At 38.2% G+C, this 21,517-nt stretch overlaps 1 protein-coding gene across 9 annotated transcripts in view; it reads right to left on the reverse strand.

The window, feature by feature from the left end:
- Positions 1-4,400: 4,400 nt before the first annotated feature.
- Positions 4,401-21,517, reverse strand: part of myo5aa (myosin VAa) — a 72,114-nt gene continuing 54,997 nt past the window's right edge. For 2 of the 9 annotated variants that reach the window (XM_041786793.1, XM_041786783.1), the window contains 18 exons: positions 21,381-21,515; positions 21,198-21,254; positions 20,824-21,051; positions 20,239-20,247; positions 17,194-17,294; positions 16,965-17,021; positions 15,550-15,630; positions 13,950-14,148; positions 12,112-12,177; positions 11,607-11,700; positions 11,350-11,499; positions 10,937-11,091; positions 10,165-10,254; positions 9,616-9,766; positions 9,243-9,525; positions 8,977-9,151; positions 8,766-8,846; positions 4,401-7,925 (listed from right to left, as the gene is read on the reverse strand). In XM_041786793.1, the coding sequence (XP_041642727.1) occupies positions 7,773-7,925; positions 8,766-8,846; positions 8,977-9,151; positions 9,243-9,525; positions 9,616-9,766; positions 10,165-10,254; positions 10,937-11,091; positions 11,350-11,499; positions 11,607-11,700; positions 12,112-12,177; positions 13,950-14,148; positions 15,550-15,630; positions 16,965-17,021; positions 17,194-17,294; positions 20,239-20,247; positions 20,824-21,051; positions 21,198-21,254; positions 21,381-21,515 (2,265 nt within the window). In that variant the 3' untranslated portion in view covers positions 4,401-7,772. The remainder of the gene's footprint in view (positions 7,926-8,765; positions 8,847-8,976; positions 9,152-9,242; positions 9,526-9,615; positions 9,767-10,164; positions 10,255-10,936; positions 11,092-11,349; positions 11,500-11,606; positions 11,701-12,111; positions 12,178-13,949; positions 14,149-15,549; positions 15,631-16,964; positions 17,022-17,193; positions 17,295-20,238; positions 20,248-20,823; positions 21,052-21,197; positions 21,255-21,380; positions 21,516-21,517) is intronic. The other 7 variants (XM_041786843.1, XM_041786809.1, XM_041786852.1 and 4 more) reach the window with 5 other exon arrangements.

A 21,517-nucleotide genomic window follows, 5' to 3' on the forward strand; every position in this document is an offset into this window, starting at 1 on the left:
GGCATGTAAAGGTAGCGGGTAAAATGAATATGGCAAAATATAGAAAAATCCTAGAGGACAATCCTATTCAGTCTGCAAGAGAACTACAGCTTTGATAGTGTTTATTTACCATGACAGTGACCCGATGCATACAGTAAAAGCTACAATGAAATGGTTTAGAAGATGACAAGGTGAATGTACTGGAGTGGCAGGGTCAAAGCCTAGACCTCGATCAAATAGAGAATTTGTGGCTGGACTTCAAAAGGGCTGTTCATGCCTTATCCTCGTGCAACCTGACAGAGCCTGAGCAGTTTTACAAAGAAGAATGGAGTAAAATTGCAGTGTCCAGATGTTTGAGCCTGATTGAGACCTATCCACAGACTCAGTGCTGTGATTGCAGCTAAAGGTGCATATATTAAATACTAACTTGTCACTTATTTTACATCACATATTTTTAATTTAATTGACATTACTTTGTAGAAATCTGTTTTCACATTGATATTGATGAGGGTTTTTTGTAATATTATTTTTTGTCAAAAAAGCCAAATCATATTGACCATGATTGATTTATAAAATTAACAAAAGGGTAAAACACCCAAGGAGGTGAATAATTTTCATAGCACTGTATAATCCTCAGATAATAAGAGCTTAAGTGCTTTTCATGAACTACAGTGCATCATATTGGTACTCTATTATAACAGTCCTTTTTAGCACAGTAATGGCAGTTAAATGGCAATATTTTGTTGGATTCAGAGGTCATAAAAGCATAGAAATCTAGCCCAAATTTGTACAAAATTCCCTTTTGTTGTTACAAATTTAAAGAATCCTGAATGGCTCCTTTTACACAACGGAGATCATTTGAAAATAATATGATATACGCTGATCATGCAATTTGATTTGGGGTATGATGTAAAGTGAGTTGATGAATAACAACCAAAAAATCAGGAGAGGAGAGAGGAGTTGGTAGCAGACATTTTTCAGAGGTGTTCTCTCTTTCTCTTTTTGTTGGACACACATAAATTTCAAGCTAAAAGCGGCTGCTGTGTGGTGAGCTGTCCATTAAACAGCTGTTGCATAGAGAAGTGGTTCTCGGCTGGCCAGGTGCGATGACCCACCTCCAACTCCTTATGAGGAATCATGACCCAAATTATTCAAAATGTTTGACTACTAAAATGTATTCAATAAAATGTTACAGTTTGGACCATAAATAGAACATGAGAGACAGGACAAAAGGAACCTGTTTTAAAAGGCACATCATTGCAGAAGGTCAAATATGCATACATTTTATTTTACTCAATTTTTTTCCCAAGACAGCATGAAAATTTGGGAATTTCTGAAGGAATTTTCTAACTACAGTATCTTGGAAAACCTGCTTTGTGAAATCTTGAAAAAAACACTGAAATTAACTTGCCATCACAAAAGATGTATAGATGTTCAGCATGTCCACTTATGGTTTTTATATGTCAAGAACTTTTGCCTCAACTTTTTCCTGGCATAAATTCAAGACCCACTGGTGGGTCAGGAACCCAACAGTTTTGGGTTCCTGACCCACCAGTTGAGAACCACTGTCATAGAGCACGCCTTCATCGAACTGAAGATAGATTATAGATAGGCAGTCCCAGTGTGTTGTGCTTGTTATTGAGCACTTACCACTTCCACACAGAAGGAGCAGTAGTTGATGGGGTCGGTCTTAATGTAGATGTTCATTAGAGGACTGGCCACCCCACAGCTCTCACAGGGGCCGAAGGTGACCGCCACAAATGTCTGGTCACACATGTCTGCAGAGGATCAGAGACACACCTTTGGAAAATGATCAAACACAAAACTCAGATTAGTTCAAAAAGCCAGGCAGAATCACTGATTTCACATTATTATTAAGGCAGTATCACTTACTTACTTACTGAGGCTTTTCTGAAACTCTAGATTGTGACCATTTGGCCTCCTGATCACTTTGTATCTGTGTCTATGTGCTAGGAGATAAGTCGCTGATAATCTACTCCGTCCTGATCCCGCTGAGCTCCGAAGCAAAAGAAAGAAGCGCAGCTATTCTGGGAAATGCACATTTACTCAACTAATAAAGTCTAAGACAAGCACTACCTATGTTTCTCATAAACATTATATATTTTACCCCGGCAGCATATGTACATGAGGATTTAGTGTAGATTTTTTTAAAGTGTTTTAATCAAAAACTTATACATTTTACAAAGCTAAAAAGCTCATAACAAACTGATTTTTTTTAATCTTCTCAATAACTTTTTAAGGAAAAAAAAAAACAAGAAGACTAAATATATACATTTTAACTGATTTCACTTATGTTTCAAGGTCCTTTTTTCCCACTTTGTATTCATGTATGTAGGGGTGTGTGTTGTTTTAAATTAGGTCTGCAGTTTTATATGCTCTTTAACTGTATGTTGTATTTTGTTTTGTAGGTATAGGTGCTCAATGGATCAAGTTAAAGCATTGTTCTGGTTCTAAACAGTGAATCGAATATATAAATACATGAAAAATAATTTGATATATCAGCATCTTGTATTTACAGAACTCACTAATGATGCTTAAAAGATATCACAGATTAATTCCTGCTGATTGCTAAACATGACTGTTCCTTAAACTGCTGTTAAAAAGAAGTGTTACTCAGAGTAAACTGAAAAGATTAACCACTAACACAATCTGAATCTAAATAAATAAAGATGATCTTTACAAATCACATTAGCATCAGCTTGCAGATTATATTACCAACAAAAATGAATTTAAAACAATAAAAACTTACCTCAAAAGAGAATTTTTATACCCTCTGTCCAGGAGATATTTGTCCCCGGGGACCTAAGAAGAGTTTTTCCACTGAAGAGGATTGTCAGCAAGGGACGGAGAAGGAACAGTAAGCTTCTTAGTCAAGTGTTTAAGCTGCATCTCTGCTCTCATTTACCTCCATGCTTTAGATGCACCTGCAGTATTACCTGCAGAACTCAGACAGCTACATTTACAGGGTCAGTATACACACAGTCATGGCAGGATAAAGGGGAGAGGTTTCTGTGGCCCAGCCAAAGGGTTGGGGGGGGGGGGCATGGAGGTCAGGATAATCATGGTCCATTGTAAGTAAGTGGCAAAAATGGGTGGTAAAAATGATGAAAAGTGGTTAAAAGTGGCAAAGATGGGTGGTGAAAACAGTGAAAAGATGTTAAAAAGTGTCAAAAAGAATGAAATGGTTGATTAAAGAAGTGAAAAGCATTAGTTAGCTAAAATGACAAAAAAAATGGGTTTAATGTATAAAATGTGGCAAAATTTGCTGTGATGAAAAAGGGTTCAAAAGTGTCAGGACTTTATCATTTTTACATTGGAACCCAACAATAGCTTGACACACTTCTCAGCCCCAAAATGAAGTGACTGTTAGCCAGAGTGCTGGTAACAACACTGATCCAACACACATGCATTGGACATATCAATAAATCACAACTGTGGAGGGTTAATTCATGGAGTTTTTCAGGGGCCAAGATAAGTCTATGGGTAGGCCTGCACACATTTATAGTGTTGATACTATTTATCCCTGAATAGTTGCTATAAATATAAAATTACTTAAAAGTTACAGATAAAAAGACAGCAAAAATTATAATTACAGAAAAAGAAAAAAATGCTCATTGAGATTTATAATAAATCAGTGTAGTGTAATAAAACTTTAATGTTCAGTCTTTTTGTACATTAGTTTTCTGTGATGTTCATCTGCATTATCTCTTCAGATGTATTCTGCATGTGTTTTACATGTACTGATTGTCTGCAGTCTTAAGAGAGTTGTAGTAAGACATATTGATCTCAATGGATAAACAAAAGTCTCACTTATATGTGTGTTTAACAAAGAGAGGCACTACATTTTTACAGTTTGAAAAAATGTAAAAATAATTTCACATGTAGGTGGCCACCGTTGTGCAATGCATCCTGGGTAGTGAAGTCATATGGTTACATTTTCTTCTTTCCATGAAGACTTGTAATTAAGAACTTCTGTAGGCTGAAGTGAGTACAACCAGAAAGATGTGGGATAAAGAAAAAATAATTTAAAATAACCTCCCAAAACCCACAATGGCAGACTAGATGTGAATCTATTTTAAGATTGTTCTTAAAATATAGAAATTTATTTTCTTTGTCCATCATACCTATGAAAGACACTAATGCTAATACAATAAGGTCAATGTGTATTAATATGCAAGGATTCGTTTTGAGAGCGTGTTATGTTATTTAAAAAAGCATAAAGTAGAGGAAAAAGGAGAACAAACTACTTTTCTAAAACAGAGAGAGTTTTTCATAGTTTCGTTTTCTGCTACTGATCAATGAAATTTTACAAAAGAAATATAGTTTTGAGATGTGTGTGACTAGCTTTGAACATGAAGGAACAGAAATAATGTCTCGCAGACGGCTCGTCAGTGCTGAATTCTTTTATTTGACTTTTACAGAAGTTTCTTAGTTTCTTAACGGTGAACACATTCACGAAGCACAGCTACCAGAAACTACAAACAGTCCAGTTTGTCAAATGTACACATGGGTCAAAGAGGAAAACATCTGGCTCTGGCTTCAGCATGTTCACACCAGTAAACCACAGTAACAGCTGGGGTGATGATAGAGTGTTTGTTGTATACACAACTTTTTTTTAAATGGCACAATCAATGCTAGTGCTGATAATAACAATGGTCTTTTATAACGTCGACATCATATCATACAACCAACTCTCTCCTTAATGTAAAAATGCAGAGTGAAAGGATGTTTCTCTTGTCTGAGTGCGAGAGAAGCTGCAGCGCTGCTCAACAATACAAACCAATGAATGCATGAACGTGTGGGACTACCTTTCCCAATCTGCAGTCTAAACACATCGGTCCATAAACATGGCCTAATGATGCATGTAGGAGGGTGTTTTCATACCTGAGGCTCTCATGGTAGTTGGATCAAACCAGGAGGAAAGATCTCTGAAAATAAAGAGCCTGTTCACAGAGGGAAGGGAATGTGCTCAAGGAAGCTAAACGTGCTAAAGTTTTATTTAAAAATTGATGGAAATCAAAGGAGAAAGGCTCTTTAGTGTAAAGTTTTTTTCTTTAAGTCCATATCCATCTATCTGACTTCCTTTGTAATGTCTAAAAAGTGCAGCTTGACTGACAGCTAAACAGTGCAACCCATCTGTGCCACCAACTGTCAGACAAAATACACCTTATCAAAATAAAAAACGAATACATCTAACAATTCATATTTATTTTACAATGAAAAACAAAATACTATGCTGACAGAACAAAACAATGTCTCATTGCTGATTCTGTCTTTTAGATAGCAATAACTCAGATAAGGCTTTGTCCACAATGTGCAGCTAAAAACACTTCATTAACAGTTTTAAACATTCATATGCTAAACGTATTCTGTCTTTCTTCCTATAACCTGCTGATATGTTGTCTTTACACAAACCACACTTAAACTACCTAAAAATCTAAACAGTATCATAAAAGGCAGATTGATAATACGTGGTCCCAATGAGAGCAAATGGATATCAAATCATTTCAAATACAAGTGCAACATCAAACAGCTTCACACAATAATCTCTTTACTCCATCCACAACTTGTTTTCACCTGTAGCTTGTTCCTGACAGCGAGAGCAGTCTGCTTAAAGCCTGTAATGTGACATCAGGATTATTAGAATGTTTAGATTAATTTAATTTTTATTTGGGACCTTCGTAATCTCCTTTTTCTCTCCATTTTCAAGCAAAGTGACATTTTTTTTGAAAGGATAAGGTAATCAGGCAAAAATAAGGGTCACATGAGGGCGAGAGGCAAATGTGTTTGGCGGTTAATACTTATGGCACAGCATGAGCAGAGGGAGAAAAAGTGCTTAACAGGAGGCAGCGGGGAAGGAATTAGGGCTTTTTGTATGACACTGACAGAATTTTAGACACTCATCCAACTTATCTCACTGAAAACCGAAAGTTAAAACGGCAGGTTAATTTCTGGTACCTGAGTTTGCTGTTTTAGTTTATCCAAGCTCATGCCAATTAGATGAGTGCAGTAGCAGCACTGCATGCTGTCATAATGTCAAAACATTAGCTAAATTTGGTATATTACAGGGTGTAATGAATATCACCCTCTGCCCTTGAAAGCTAGCATGACATTCATGTGGATATCTGAACCAAACAGAAAAGAACCTAAACTTTATGGCAAGAAGTGGTTGAAATGTTGGAAAGCACCTAAAACCCTAAGTGTCTCTTACTTTTCTGTGTAGCAAAAGCTTTAAACATTGCGGTAAAGTTTGACAGATTTAAAGCAAACTCTCCAACTTCAGAGAATCTTTCCTACTCAGTGATACATGGCTTTTATGATATACATGACTTTCATACAAAAGAAAATAATACTAAAATAAATACCTCTACATTGATCATAGCAAAACATTTCAAAGCTCCAACTTGAGCTGTGAGCAGAGGAGACAAAAATGCAAGGAGTGTTACACCCCTCAATGACACAGCAGTAAGCAGAGTGTAATGTGTGTGAGTAAATGTGTTTGTGCCAGTGTTTTCTGTGACGCTCAGTTCACAGCTGTAAACAGATCAGAGTGAAGAAGGTTTAACGCTAAATCTCACCTTCATCTGCCAGAAATGCAGGATAAACATGACAAAGCGGCATCTCTAAGTTAAGACAAGACCTAAATAATCAGAATCTGTGCCGGCAATTCTTAAACTATATATTCTACATCATATTTACCTAATATGGACATAAATAGCCTACAATGGATATAAACAAAATCTGTTCTAGTGCAGCTGCTCATCCTGGGAAATGATGGTCCCATCCTTCATAATGAAAGGGAGAAATGTTCTAGTCTTAAATGGGAAAGGTGGGGACAGAAGTTGATGCAATAAATAAAATACATGATATATATTATTAATATTTATATATATTTATATATGTATAAATAATATAGTACAGATGATGACTTCTGTCTTGACTGGACTGAGAGCAGACAGACCAAACAAAGCCTGGTCCACCTCAACATGTGGCGGAGAGAGCTAACTTTAGCATGTATCCCTCTGCTGGTTTTGGACGTACTTGAACCCGACATTTCAGGCTGAACCATTTTAACTGATTTAAATGTATTCATGAGGTCTCAGCGCCTCCTCTCGGGGCTCCTTGGTGTGTCGTGTGCATACATTCTCACTGGAGAACAAGACGATGACAAGAAGAACTACCTGAACAACTAGTTGAAACACAGAGGAGGGAGAAGGGGTAGAGACCACTGAGACAGACCCCCGTGTCAGCGGAGAGAGAGTAATGGAGGCTTTGAGTTCGTCCTGTGGTTTCTAGAACAGGCAGGCATTTGTACAAGCGGAGGATGGACGGTGGTGTTTTGCAGCCTGGTTTATTTCACATCAGTGACTGTGGATGTGTATCTGTGCATTCTGTGAGAGTGGACGTGAGTGTAGGTGTGGATGTCTACTTTCAGTAGATGTTTGTATTTTACAGATGCATGTCAACAGTTCGGCATGTGTTGGGGGTTTGTGTGTTATATTGCATGTTGCATTCATGTTGTTAGGATATCTTTATGAAGTGTTTAGAATTAGCAGCTTGCTATTTTTAGGGTAAATTTGCTCAAGTGTGTTGGTAAAAACTCTAAATTTGTTTTCTTTGTGATGCTCAAAGGAATTTATTCAGTGAGAACAATGCTGTATGGGGTAAAAGTCTTTTTTGGCCAATGAGAGTGTTGTGTGGCTTTGGATTTTATCTGAGACCAACATGTCAGGATAGTTGCAGGACTCTGTGGCATCCTGCAGGACCTCTGTTTACACACGAGTGAGGAACCCCAGGTTGAGTGAGCTGGGGATCTGGATGGTTTCTAACGCGAGAGAGGAAGGGCTGAATGGGAAAGTGACGGGATAAATCATCTTCGTGTCCATCAACAACTGGGGACTCTCACAACGATCTCGCAAACGAGTCTGAAGGAAAAAGAAAAGGAGAAAAAGAGAGAAACAATAAAACAGGAAGAGTTAAAACAGAGTTAGATAAAACAGCCAATATCATTTCATTTTCAGGGGTCATGTACTTTGAATTGGTTTGCTTTGACACTAGAGACCATTACTTATTTCATTTCATTTAAGAAACAATGAGCAGATAATTTAAATGTAAATCTGGAGGGATAAACTATTGTTAGAAAATCAACACAGCCTCTCTAAAGTTTCAAGACAGTTCGGCTGCAGACTGTTCATCTCAGAATGGAAAAAACACAGTTAACTTTGGAAATAAAATTGGATTAAATGTCTGTTTAGGGTTAGGGTAAGGGTTAAGCTAATGCTTAGGACACCAAAACTTAAAAGTTTAACACCTCAACTGTGAAATCTGATTAGAATTTTTTTTAAAAAGGCAAGTAAACAGTCTGCTTACAGGAAAAAAGGGTTTTTAATGCAGCCAGCCAACATTACGTTATCTGTTTGCTGTGTCAGCTTAGTAGCTGTATATAGTTAACGGAGCCATGCAACCAATGAAGCTACATGGCACCATGAGCTACATAGGCACATTAGCTACATAGCTTACATAGCAAATGTACCTACGTAGCAAACAAAGCTCACGAAGTAGCTATGTAAACTATATAGATATGTTATCTATGTAGCTACATTAGATTTAGCTATGTTTGCTAAAGCTCATGTTGCTAAAGCTAACTTAGCTACATTGGCTTATGCAGTAACGTTAATAAGATAGCGACTGTAGCTATTTTGGAAACATGTTGTTCCAGTACATCCAAAACTCAGGGTTGTGTTGACATGTGAGAAGTGAATTACCTGTATAGTTCGTATGAATGCGACAGATACTCTTTCTTCAAACTCATTGACTGGAGTGTAGAGGTTCAGGACCTTCACAATCTGGGATAGACAAAGCAGAGGAAGAGGAGGGTCATTCCATAGAAATCGACAACTAAGAACGGCATGACTAAAAGATAAAAGGCATTTCTGGATCATTAAACATGGTGTAAATAAAGGACGGGCAGTTTACCTGAGCTGTGGTGAGGGCCAGGCACATGGAGCATATGGCCTCAGCATCCTCGTCAGTCTTCTTCTTCACCTGCAGCAGCTGAGCAGCCTGGATCAGGGGCTCAAGGGTCTCCTTGGCACCACAAACCATCAGACCTTTGTCTCTGAGCCACTCCTCCAGCTGGCTCACATTGTACCTTCAGAAAGCACAGATAAAAGGAGCATTCATAAAATAAAAAGAGAAAAAAATATTTATAGAACATAGTCCTTAGCAGCAACATCCCCTACCTGATCTGCATGCCTTTGCTCCAGGAGCACATGTCCTTGCGCAGCAGCAGGTTGTTGAGGGTGACGGCGCCAATGATGTAGAACTGTTGTTTCACCACCTGCTTGATGAGCACAGGGTCGGTGCCGTGCTGGCACATGATGGAGTGGAAGGTGCTGAGCTGCCGCAGAATGGAGTCCAGGGTGTAGGTTCCCTCATCTGCGATGCTTGATGTGCGCTTACGAAGACCTGTGGGCTTCACCCCTGATACACCCTGGATGGTCTCATGTTCCAGCATGCCAGAGACTGCAGTGAACACAGATGCATACGTTAACCAGAGGCAAAGACGTATTCACAATGAAGAACCTTTTTTTTCAAACTTTCTATGGCACAAACCTATCATGGGCTGCAGGATGTTCTCCATGCATTTGATGAGCTGCTGGTAGATCTGGATGGCGAGGTCACTGATCACCTGCCTGTACTCTGCCAGGTCAAAATTTGACAGACAGTGTTCGTTCTGCCGCTGTGTGTTGTGCTTCATGAAAGCCTGAGACAGGCACAGTGACAGGAGATTGTACAACAATAAATAATGTGCAATTTCAATTCAGATGAATGTACAAACAAGTGACAATGTAGACTGAACTACAGATAGTGAAACATTGACTTTTGTTTTCAACAGCTGAAGAATGATAAGAGGCATCTAATTCTACCTTCACCAATGTGTTCATTCTTTGTTTGTCACTTTCACCAAAGTGTGTTTATCAATGTCATTTGAATAAACCTAATAAAAAAAACAAACCCTGGTCCATTCAATACATTAGCAGATCTGATAGTGTACAGGGAGCTCATATGTTTGTGATAAAACTTGTAATTACAATGGTAAATTGTTAAAACATAATTGTATTCATTCTCGACAAACTTTCTGTGGCTCTGTAGGCATCTCACCTCGTCTCCGCTGTATTGTTTCAGACAGTGAAGGAAGCGGCAGGTGTTTGCCAGCCAGAAGGAGACAGTCTCGAAGTCATCTCCCCGTTTCTGATGAGAGGTGGAAGAAACAAACTTAAGTCTATAAACCAGCTATAGTAGTCAAACTGTTAGCCTTGTCAGAGCCTTTAAATTAAAACATGCTGGTAATTAACAAAAAGCAAGAAAAAAAAAGCTTCACTCCAATATTTCATAAGATAAGTGCATCAGAGAGCAGCTTGTCCAACAACAAAAAAAAAAGAAAAATCCACTGCTATTGGTATTAACTGGGAAGGCCTTATTTTGGTTGCCATTTGTGGAGACTCTTGTAAATTGGATGATAAATTTTAGTTAAGAACTATAATTAATAATTCGCCAAGTTTTTCATCTACTATAGTATTTTCCTGTTTTTGCTGTAATCTAACCCTCTTTCAGGACCTTAAGTCCCCTTATTTAACATTATTTATTTTAGATTTGTCTAAAATTGCCCGTTAGGAGTTTAGTAGTCTTTATCATACTTACTCTCTTAGTCAAGAAGCTTCTAACTTTTCTTTGAAGAAAGTTTTGTTTATTTACCCACTTGTTAATAGTAGATTTCATCATTTAAGTGAAATAACCATTTCAGCACATAAAAATAGAGTGAATATTTTTAACAGTGTGCCCTCCACACCCTTCTTTTGCCTAATCTGTATCAACAATAATCTTCCCTGTTATATGAGCTGCTATAAACACATTCACACACTTTCATACAAACCTTTAAGATCTTCTTGATACTGTTGATGGTTGATGTGAGCAGAGAGCGGACCTTCTGATCATCGTTGACATAATCTGCATGTCGCAGACACATGAAAAGGATGTATGCTGGCAAACCTGGGATCAGATTTACAGCTACACCACGAGGCTTCAGTTCTGTTGAGAGGGAGGGGGAGAGGTTCAGGGACAAACTGAGGAGAACTATGGAGGAAAAGTTCCCTCTGTCAGTTTTCACTTTGAATTGAGATAAAGACATCAGACATTAGGCCTTATAGTCCTGTCTTTACCTTTAAAACCTTGTTGAATGTTATGATTTTCAAACAAACACATAAAAGGTCCTTAAATATTTTTTTGGCTTATTTTTAGATATTTGATTTTGAGTGTTTTACGATTCCCTTTTAGATCAGTTCTCACCAAGGATGAGGTTCTTGACCAGTTTGAGCTCATCCTCCTTCTTGTACTCTAGCATCCCCTGGAAATCTTTCTCTCTGCGAGGAATGTTGACGGGATGAATCGGCTCGTCCACTGTCTGCCCCGGAGATGTCTGACCCTCGGTCTGACCCGCTGGGAGATAGAGAGGACACGAGTGTTAGGACAAAGAAAGTACAAAGAAATGAAAAACATCTATTAAAGATTCTTAGGTGTTTGCTGACTGATGTTATCTCCTATACCTCCCATCTCTCCAATCCTCTTGGAGTAAACCTTCAGCTGCTTTTTCAGCTTGCGGATGGTACGATCCTGCTTCTCCAGCTGTTCCATCAGATCCTGAAAAAGGTGGAAGAAACAGACACATATGGATCTAAAAGAAAAGACAAAGTATAGTCACGAAAAATGTAAATGATCTAGCTTCTAAAGCTGCTTCACACTTGCAGGGGCAGCAATACAGACAGTATTTAGAGGTCCAGTTTGAAAATTCCAGCTTTGGAAACAAAGAACAGGAGGAGCTTAATGATCACAGGAGCTGCTCTGCCTGATTGTCTTTTTAGGAGAAGAAGAAGAGAGCAGAGACTTGCTGGCTGTTAGAAAAGAGGAAGAGAAAGATGTGCCAAGCTGCTCCATGGTGAGTTACTGCTGTGAAGAGTTAGACCTATTTTGCTGTTAGGCGCCTTTTCATTCAGCACACACAACTTCTGTTAGTTCAGACCCATGCAGAACACACACTGCATCTCTACATACAACCATCCGCCGTAAAATGATGACTCGAGCCTCCCTGGATGCCGTAGGGTCGTCAGCAAGGAGTTCCTGTCAGGTGACACCATCCATACAAATCAGTGTATTTGACAGTACGAAAGTGGCTGTGAGTGTGTTTGAGTGGAAATAAGTCACCAACACAAGCAGCTTCAGAGACAGAATCCAAACATCTGCAGGTTTCAAAACTGATAAACCATGAGTGACAGATTTTTCACCCAAAAGAGTAAGTTTGTTTTCAAGAAGAAGCACACAGCATTTCCTTTAAAAAATACAATTAAGCAGCAACATTTTAGCTCTGTTGCTAGAGCAGAGGTTACATATTTTCTGCCTCTCTTTAGATATCCAGTACAAAGGGGAAAATGCCAGAAATGTCTATAAATGCATAAAGTTTTCGGGTCACCTATCCTGGCTGACAATACTGCTCAAGTAAGTTACGGATTCATTACAATTGAGTTATTTTCTTTCTATTCTACCAAATGGAAAAAGATTATGACAGCACAACAGATGTGCCGTTTCTTCATTTTAGTTCTGAATTACAGGGGACTGATCTGTGTAAGCAACAGTTAATCACAATTTTCACAATAAAACAAACCAGGGGTGCTATAAAACCTAGCTTTAGAGGGGCCAGATGGATTTTTCTTTGAGAACAGCTAACAGTTTCTACTGGGGTGGAGTTCACTCTTATGAGGTATGCTGACCAGCTACCGCACTGTAGCTTCATGTAAAATGTGACGATATATGAAGGTAATATGTACCCTAAAAAATAAATACAATAAAAAATAAAAATAAAATAATAAATAAATAAAAATAAAGTAATCAAATGGAAATTCTTTTAAATCAGCTAAATAAGTTCAAAAATCTAGCACACATAAAAAAAAATCAACAAAGAATAAACCCCGTTTCCACAGCGAAAGCTCATCCTGCCTTGCTAGTAGTGATGGGAACCCCACCTCTTCTTAGACATTAGGCTCAGATCAGTAAACAAGAGCCTTTGGTGCCATGTTGGATCTTTACGTCTGTCATACAGCAGGATAGAACGAAATGGACACCCTAAAATGGGCCAGCTCCTGTTGTTCAATACTGAGCCAGCACTGATTCAACGGAACCCGCTCATTCACGAGCAACACATCATTACATCCTACACTTTTTGTCTTGTACTGAGCTGCATTTTCAATCTAACAAGGTTTATTAACTAAATAGTAGATCACCATCTCCTTTAAAAGCATATTTTATGAAAAATGAGGGAGAAAAGCTGTTAGAGAGGTACTGCAAGTCATTAAGGTCAGTACAGAACAGCTTGTTTTGTGTTTGTTCCTTATTACTGCTGTCGTATTGGAGGTGATGATATTTGGACCAGCCCCAGTCTTTTGGATTGGATATGCTTGGCACTCTAACAGAAGGGTACCACAAAAAAGTAGGACAGTACAGATCAGCTACTTTGGTACCTTTCCCAACTTCTGACACTGAAAATTGATTGTGAATAATTGCGTATTAAACTGGAATGAGTCAGACTGCTTGGTGCACTGAAGAACCTTGAAGCTTGAAATGCAGCTGAAGTGATGCTTTGCATCACAGTGAACCTTTAGGTGGGGGATGAACAACTGACCAAAAATGTTGATGCTAGAAGGTATTCAAAGGACTTTATTTTAACTGTTACTGATTTTGTAAGTCCATTTTATTAACTGTATTATTAAAAATGTTGTATGTGAGCTCTCAATACTGTTCTTAACCTTTGTCTTAGATTTCTTTAGTGGGCTGAGACTGAAGGTGATGTTACAACTCTTTCTCAGGCGATCTATGTCTGTGTGTGCTCTGCAGCATACCAGGTTCTCGTTAGTCAGACGGGTGATCTCGTGTTGCAGACTGGCTTCAATTCGAGCTTCTGGCGGCAGCTGAAGATTCTGGGCCAGGAGCTGCTGCTGACGGTTGTTCTCCTCTTTGACGTTCTGCAGCTCACCACGTAGAGCCTCCACCTCACTATCGTAACTTCTCTTCTGAGTCTGCAGTTGGTGCTCCAATAACCTGGGAGTGGGAGCGGCAAGACCAGGAGAGGGGGGATAGGCCAGGAGGAGCATGCAAGGAAGGGGCCATGAAGGAGGAGGATATGGTAGATGAGGAGGTGAGGGGAGACAGAAAGAAGAATTAAAGGGGTGGATGAGGAGGAGATAAAGGGGAGAAGTCAGGAAAACAAAGTCAGAACCACAGTGAGTTAAAGATCACAAACCAGTGAGAGAGAAAGACAGCAGCTGAAGTTTCACCACAGCGTGGTGATTCAGGACAGCAGCATGCTGTGCACACATTACCAGCAGCCCAACCTCTCTGAACCAGTGCTAAGTCAGAAAGCTTCACTGTCAAATAAAGTCTAACTTAGCCAACGCTGAGGACAGAGATGAGGTTCTCTAACAGAGCAGGCAAAGCTTAAAGAGGCTCTATTTGTTGCTTCAGACGGAGGCTACTAAACCAACATGCTGTGAGACTTCCACCTATCAAAAACACCATAAGAGTAAGAAACTTTTATTAATTGTCCTTAAGTGCAGAAGTTTAAGATTAATCTCTTTATCTGAGGTTTTAAAGGTTATTAGTATGGGAAAGTATTAACTGATGTTAAATTAAGATAAGGCATTCAAGGTGCTATATCATGAATATATTTGTTAGGGTTCCTTTTCAAACAGCAGCAAAAAAGATATCTTTCTTATTGTTAGTATCTTTTCTACTGTTAGGGATGGAACAAAACTTATGATGTGGTAGATCCATCTATCTAGCATTATTAGTGAAATTAATCATAAATAAAAGCCAAAAATGCTGCAAAAACTGTTTGAATAAACTTCAGAATAGACTGAGTTACAGAAACTCAATGTCTGACAGGATTCATGCAAATTGCAGCACTATTTTAGCCATCAAATGGGAAAGTAACAAATTTTTATGGTTACTGATTTCCTTTTTTTTTGTATTTCATATAACTTAATTAGTATTTTAAAAATTATTTACCAAAAGAAAATCTGTACATGTCAATCAATTAAGGATATCTTGAATTTGAAAAAGGAAAGAAAAAAAGTCATTTCTATATTCTCTGGTGCAAAAATTAATAGTTTCGATGTAGAATACATGATATGAAAAAGCTTTTTCACCTAAACATAGAGTAAAAGGCACCATGCTGCTTAACAGAAAATACTTATTTTACAAACATGGCAATAAAACAGCTCCTTTTCCGTAACTTCACTTTTTATAGGTATAGGTAAAAAAAAAAAAAAAAAAAAAAACAACAACTGAGCAAAAGTCTATAAATCATATGTGATGTGAAAGAGATTTCAAAAGGTTTGCATAGTGAGTGAAAAAGATTTGTGAATGAAGAACAGTGTCACACATCCTCTTCCTGTGAAAAGGCAAACATTCATGCTTGTGTTTAAAACCCAACATTTACACCTGATGGTTTCCTTTAAGCCCTGATTAACCAGCCACAGCTCTCCGTCCTCATTCAGCTTATGTAGGTCTGGAGCAGCAGATCTGACCGACACACAACACAAAGAAACAAACAACAAGATGACAAAAACAAAGGTGGAGTGGGTGGGGGTGCAGACAAGAATAAGTGTATTTGTACCTGAGCTGTCTGAATGTGTGCATCTGCTGTATTTATTAACTGTGGGTCATCTGAAGCACAATATCTACTTAATGTATTTAAATTTTCATGGTATTTTAATGCCACAGTGATGTAAATCTATCAGTATTTTAAATAACTCAAAAAAATGTGTATGTGCTCATGTTTCATGTGCTGTGGTGACTCCCCAAATGTCTGTGTATGAAAAAACAAACAAGCAAAACAAAGGGTGCATCATGGGAGAAACTGCCTTAAGTTCAGTGATGCATACAACATTCATTTTTTGAATGTGCACTCTCCATCTGCTTGAGTGGGATTTCGTGCAGGTTTTATGCCAAACTCATTCCATAAAGCTGAGACAGGAGGCCTCCACCAATCAGCATCAAACCTGCTATAGCTGAAGAAGTCATACTACAAAATGGCATGTTAATAAAAACCGACTACAGCTAAAATTAGATCTAAAATAACTCAGAAATTTCCATGCTATCATGCCGTAGATTTTGTAAATACTGCAGTTAGACATTTTTCAGCATCTCCAAAAACAAACCAAAGCTGTAAAAGCTGAAGAAAACTTTACGTCTTTGTTTAGAGGTGGAATAGAAACTACAGTCCATCCAGAAAGTATTTAGACCCCCCTCCTTTTTCACCAATTTTCTTGTGCCTGATGTTACAATCATTAAAATGTGTTTTTATTGTTTTGCAAAGGGTCTGAATACTTATGTCAATGTGATATTTCAGTCTTTTTATTTTCAATTAATTTGAAAAAACAAAAAAAAAACCCTAAAATTCTGTTTTCACTCTGTCACGGTGGAGTATTGAGTGTAGATTTATGAGAATAAGCATTATTATTTTTTGACTGTAGCATCAGGCTGACAAAACTGAGAAAGTGAAGGAGGTCTTAATACTTTCTGAATAAGACTGTAAGACTCCTCTTTTGTCCATGCTGACCTGTTTAAACACATGCAAGCTAAAATTTGACTACAAAAACCAAACATACATTCCTTGATTACAAATGCTGTTGAACATTGTCTGCTAGAGTATAAGTAAGTGGTTAACTGTAGTTAAATTATACAACATGCTGTTAGGGTGAAGAATGCTTTACAAAGCTACCCAAGCTTTATCAACAAAATGAGCTGTTTCAGCTTCAGTAACATCAGTTTCTGTAACATTTTCCCACTGTTTGGTCTAAGCGTGGCCATGCATGCTCTGCTCCACGATGCATAGGCCACGTCTCTTTGGTTACCTCAGCCTACTCAGGAGATCACTGACTTCCAACGGCTTACGCATGAATCGAGGAGATCTGCACGGGACAAGGCAGCGTTCACAAACTCACACAGTTTTTACACTTATATGAAGGTCAAAATAATGCTGCAAAAGCTCAGTAAGAAATAAAAGTTGGGCTGAAGGTGAATTTAGGACTGATGAAAGTGAGAACCTGTAGACTGGAAGGAGTCCTAGCTGTGACAGAGTACCTGTTTGTGTCTTTGAGTCCAATGCAGGCCTGCTTGAGCTCATCAGCGTCCTTCAGTTTGGACACATCCTCAGCATAAATGGACGGCTCAGTCATGGTCTCCTAAAAAAAGGTAAACAAAGAGAGAGGATATATGAGGACCAGAGGGTAAAATGTGAAGCTACATCATGCACGGTATCAGTCAGTGTCATGAATGGTGTCATGAATGTGAGATCTCAGCGGGTGTCGCTGACTCCCCGCCAGCATCGGTGTAGCTTGTGGCTACAGGTTTCATTTCACTCTGATAATCATAAGGCAGTTAGAGCCTACAAACATTCAAATGAAGCCTGTGTGACAGGCGTTTATCTGCAGGGAATGTCACCTCACATTGATGGCCTTTTTCCAGCGTTCAAGAGACAAGAGATGCTCTTTGTAGGGTCTGACAGTGCTGAGAGCTGAAGATCAGCTGATAACTAAACCCCTGAGGTTCAAGTTTACTTGTGATCACAATATTTGAGGAGGGTTCATATGAGGGTTTGACAGAAAGATAGAGCTCATTCAGCATAAAGAGTCTAATGTCTGCATGTTTGGCTTCAGTGAATCACAGCAGACACATTGACAAAGAAGATATGGTAAATATGGTACAGAGTGGAATTTAAGGTGTCTCAGATATTAAAAGTGTTAAACTACAGTGCTTAACAAATTTATTAGACCACCACCCAAAGTAAGGTTTATGCCACAGCTGCATCATGAGGTGCTTTAATGCGGACTCTTTCATTTTCAGTGAGCTGAAAACGTTTTACCATTTTGAACAGGAATGAGGAATTTCAGACTGAATTCACCTTTTTATACCCAAATTTGAGCCGGCTCACTGGGCTTCTCTGAGAAGTCAGAAAGTAATCAAGCATAACATTCAACCACTAAAACTCATTTTTCTCTTCAGGAATGCAAGTAAATAACTATAATTTGACATGTTAATCAAGAAATAATAATGTGCTTTACTATTTTTTCAGTTTTTTTTTTTTTGTAAATCAGTAAATTTGAAAATTCATGGATAACAACAATAATTATATTTTAGCATTAATAATATCATTTTGGTTAAAGCGCTTCTTCATATTGGTGTATTAACCATTGCAGAAACATAAAAAATGATTTTGGTAATTACCAATGCTGTTAATTTAGGGCAGCTGTGGCATAAACCTTACCTTGGTTAGGGTTAGGGTGGTCTAATAAATTCGTTAAGCACTGTATATACTGTATGTATTTTCAAAATATAGTTTTACACATTAAGAAATTGAAGAAAGTCTACAAGGTGTATCGTGCATAACATCATATAACTGGAGCTAAAATTGTTTCAGACATAAGACAAGCTCAAACATGAATTCATCCAGACATAGGGCAGCGAACAAGACGTAATGACACTAAGGCTCTGGAGGACAAAGTCTGCATGTAAAGCATCATCTTAAAGAGCTGATTTTCTCTCTGATTTCATATCTACGCTGGGATTTAAAGCGTTCCAAGATACAAGTTTCATATTTGATTATCTCCTTTTTTTTTGCTCCAGTGCAAGTTCTTATTTTACTTAAAAGAGAAATTCCACTTCAGACATGTAGCTGATCTGCTGTACAAGGTTTATCAGGAGACATTGGTGTCACTTATTTTCTTAAACTTGCTAGTTTTATTGGGTTCTAAAACTGAGTTAAAATTTTTTAAATCTTCCTGGGAAAGTTTAAGTCATTTCTTTCATTCAGAAATAGAAAAATGAAAATACTGGAGTCAATGTAAGACCACAAGAGAGCCCAGGAGTGTCATCTAGTGGACAGCTGCAGTAGTGGTGCTGTAAAGAATTTGATTAAAAAATTTAATCATTTATTAAAATATTCAAAAAAAATTATCAAGAACTCACAACCGAGTCAAATAAAAAGAATATTATACATTAGGGGTGTCTGAATGTTTTATTTCAATGAGGGCCACATACAGAAACCTATCAGGCCGAGGGAGCTGCTCCGATATAGCTCACCTTTAGTGTATTCAAGTTATTTAAACCAATCTAATAAAGGTTAAGAGATGCTTATAAATGAATTATGCTAAAAGACAAAAAAACAAACTTCATCACAGCGTTTCATCAACAGCTGACAAGGCACATAGACAATCAATTTCAAAGGATTTTGGGTTGAGCCATCAGATTTCAGGGATCTCTGGTTGGCCTCGGTGTTGCACCTGGTCAAGATAAGGATGACACTCTATGCAGCAGAGAAGGGAGATCCTGACAGCTCATCTCTACATGCAGATACATAACTGCACAAAGCTGATAAACTTTATAGAAGTACTGGCGCTTGAAGATGATTAGAGTTACATGTTTGGGAAATCAGCCCGTGAGACAAAGGGAAGAAATGAAGAAAATGAGCGCCATTTGTGCTGCAATTTGCTGCTGTAATCCTTTTTCTCTTTATACATCAGGGCATTGTGGATTGAGTTATTGTTACTAATTTGGTTGTCATTATGTTTACCATTTATGCCATCTTCTTGCTTTAGAAATGGAAAAAGTATGTCAACAAATACTTCTCATCAAAATGTCTTTTTTTAAGATCATTTTTTATTTTTTGACTTTTCTTTGGTGCACACAAGTTTACATAATTAATACATAATTAACGCAGCAGCACTGCCTATTGTCCAACTTGGGTAGTAAGACACAGCCAAGCACAAGCTTCGTACTCTAATAAGGCCCATATTTCATTTTACTTTATGAATTTGACAACAGGCAGCATGTGGGCCCCAGGCAGTAGTTAAAACACCTCTGCTATACATGATCTTGAGGTTTGAATATCATTGTCATAGTTAAAGAGCTTACCTGTCCTGAGGTGAATACAAAGATTTTTGTTTATATAAACAGGGAAGTTCTATGTACCACAAATGTGCACCGAAGAAAAAAAAAAATCCTAATCCATGGTGAGGAGATATTTGGATTCATTTTGCTGTAGTAATCAGCTATTTTTGGGATATTTTACATAGCAGACAAAACATAAAAAAGTGACAAATACCCATGCATGATGCATTTTAACTGTACCTTCTCATCCTGTGGGCAAGCATGGATGAAGGAGAGAAGGTGAGACAGCAACATTAGACACAGTAAGGGTCAAGTGAAAAAATTCACTACGTACAGGGAGACAATAATTTGATTTCTTTATGATCTTAAACAAAATTCAAAACTGTAGAGGTTGGGATGGTCCAAATATCAGTAAGTGTCATTTTGTGGATTGTCTTTTATGTTTATCAGTTTATTATTTAAAAGATAAAAGAAACACTCTGGTTTGGGTTTATATAAATATATAATAATGGTTACTAATAAAGTCAAGAATCCAGCTAATTCTTGAAATCAGAGGTAAGAATTACTGGGAAAATGCAAAAAATTATCTTCAGGAAAATTCTTTTTTGTTTGTTTGTTTGTTTTTTTTTAACTTAGGATTGGAGATTTTTTGGGAACATAAAGACAAACAGAAAAGCAGGCATGCGTGACGTTATGACAAACAAATGTAGGACGGTGGGTTCAAGCAGGAGTGTAACATCCAATACATTTTAACCTTGAATTAAAAAAAAAAACTTTCTTCTTCAAAAACTGAATAAAAACAGAGAAAGTAAAAGTTTTCTCTACCTTGTGGTGCAAAGCTTCCTTCTGGCTGACCAACTGAGAACGCAGGATCAGCACCTCCTCTTTGCGGACTTCAAGCTCCTCACAGGAGGCGTTGAGCTGCTCTAAGAGCACCTTGTAAGCAGGGGAGCCCGGGGCCCCGGCACCAGCAGCTTTGTCACCAAGCAGGCTTTGTCTCATCTCGGCCAGGTCATGTTTCAGCTTCTTGTTTTCGGACTCAAGCTCCTGACGCTGGACAGTCAAGGTTTTCAGCATCAGTGTCAGCGTGCAAAGAGGCTCTCCAAAGCTATGGTATGACCTTATGCAATTAACAACTTATCAGGCTTGAACAAGCCAACTTCGTTCCAGTTGTGATCTACTTTCTTCAGAGTGCTTACCTTGAGGGATTCGTACTCCAGCTCTGCACCACGGGCCTTTCTAAATGCTGCATCATCCTGGAACAGAGGGTAAAACATGATGATGAGGGGGTGAATAGGACTTGGTCAGAGTCTGTAAGGAAACTTCTGACATGAAGTGTTGTAAAATAAGTTCATGTAGAGGGACATTTCAGAGGCACTTACTCTGGCTCTAGCCCGCTGGAACTGCTCCTCTTTGTTTTCTAGTTCGTTGCGCAGTGATTGCTTTTCTTGCTCCAATTCTGTTAGACGTTTCTGCAGTTTGAGTGTCAGTGAAGTGTCGATTCCTCGAGTCACGTCCT

The sequence above is a fragment of the Cheilinus undulatus genome, linkage group 1, assembly GCF_018320785.1.
Source record: "Cheilinus undulatus linkage group 1, ASM1832078v1, whole genome shotgun sequence".
Classification (NCBI taxonomy): Eukaryota; Metazoa; Chordata; class Actinopteri; order Labriformes; family Labridae; genus Cheilinus; species Cheilinus undulatus.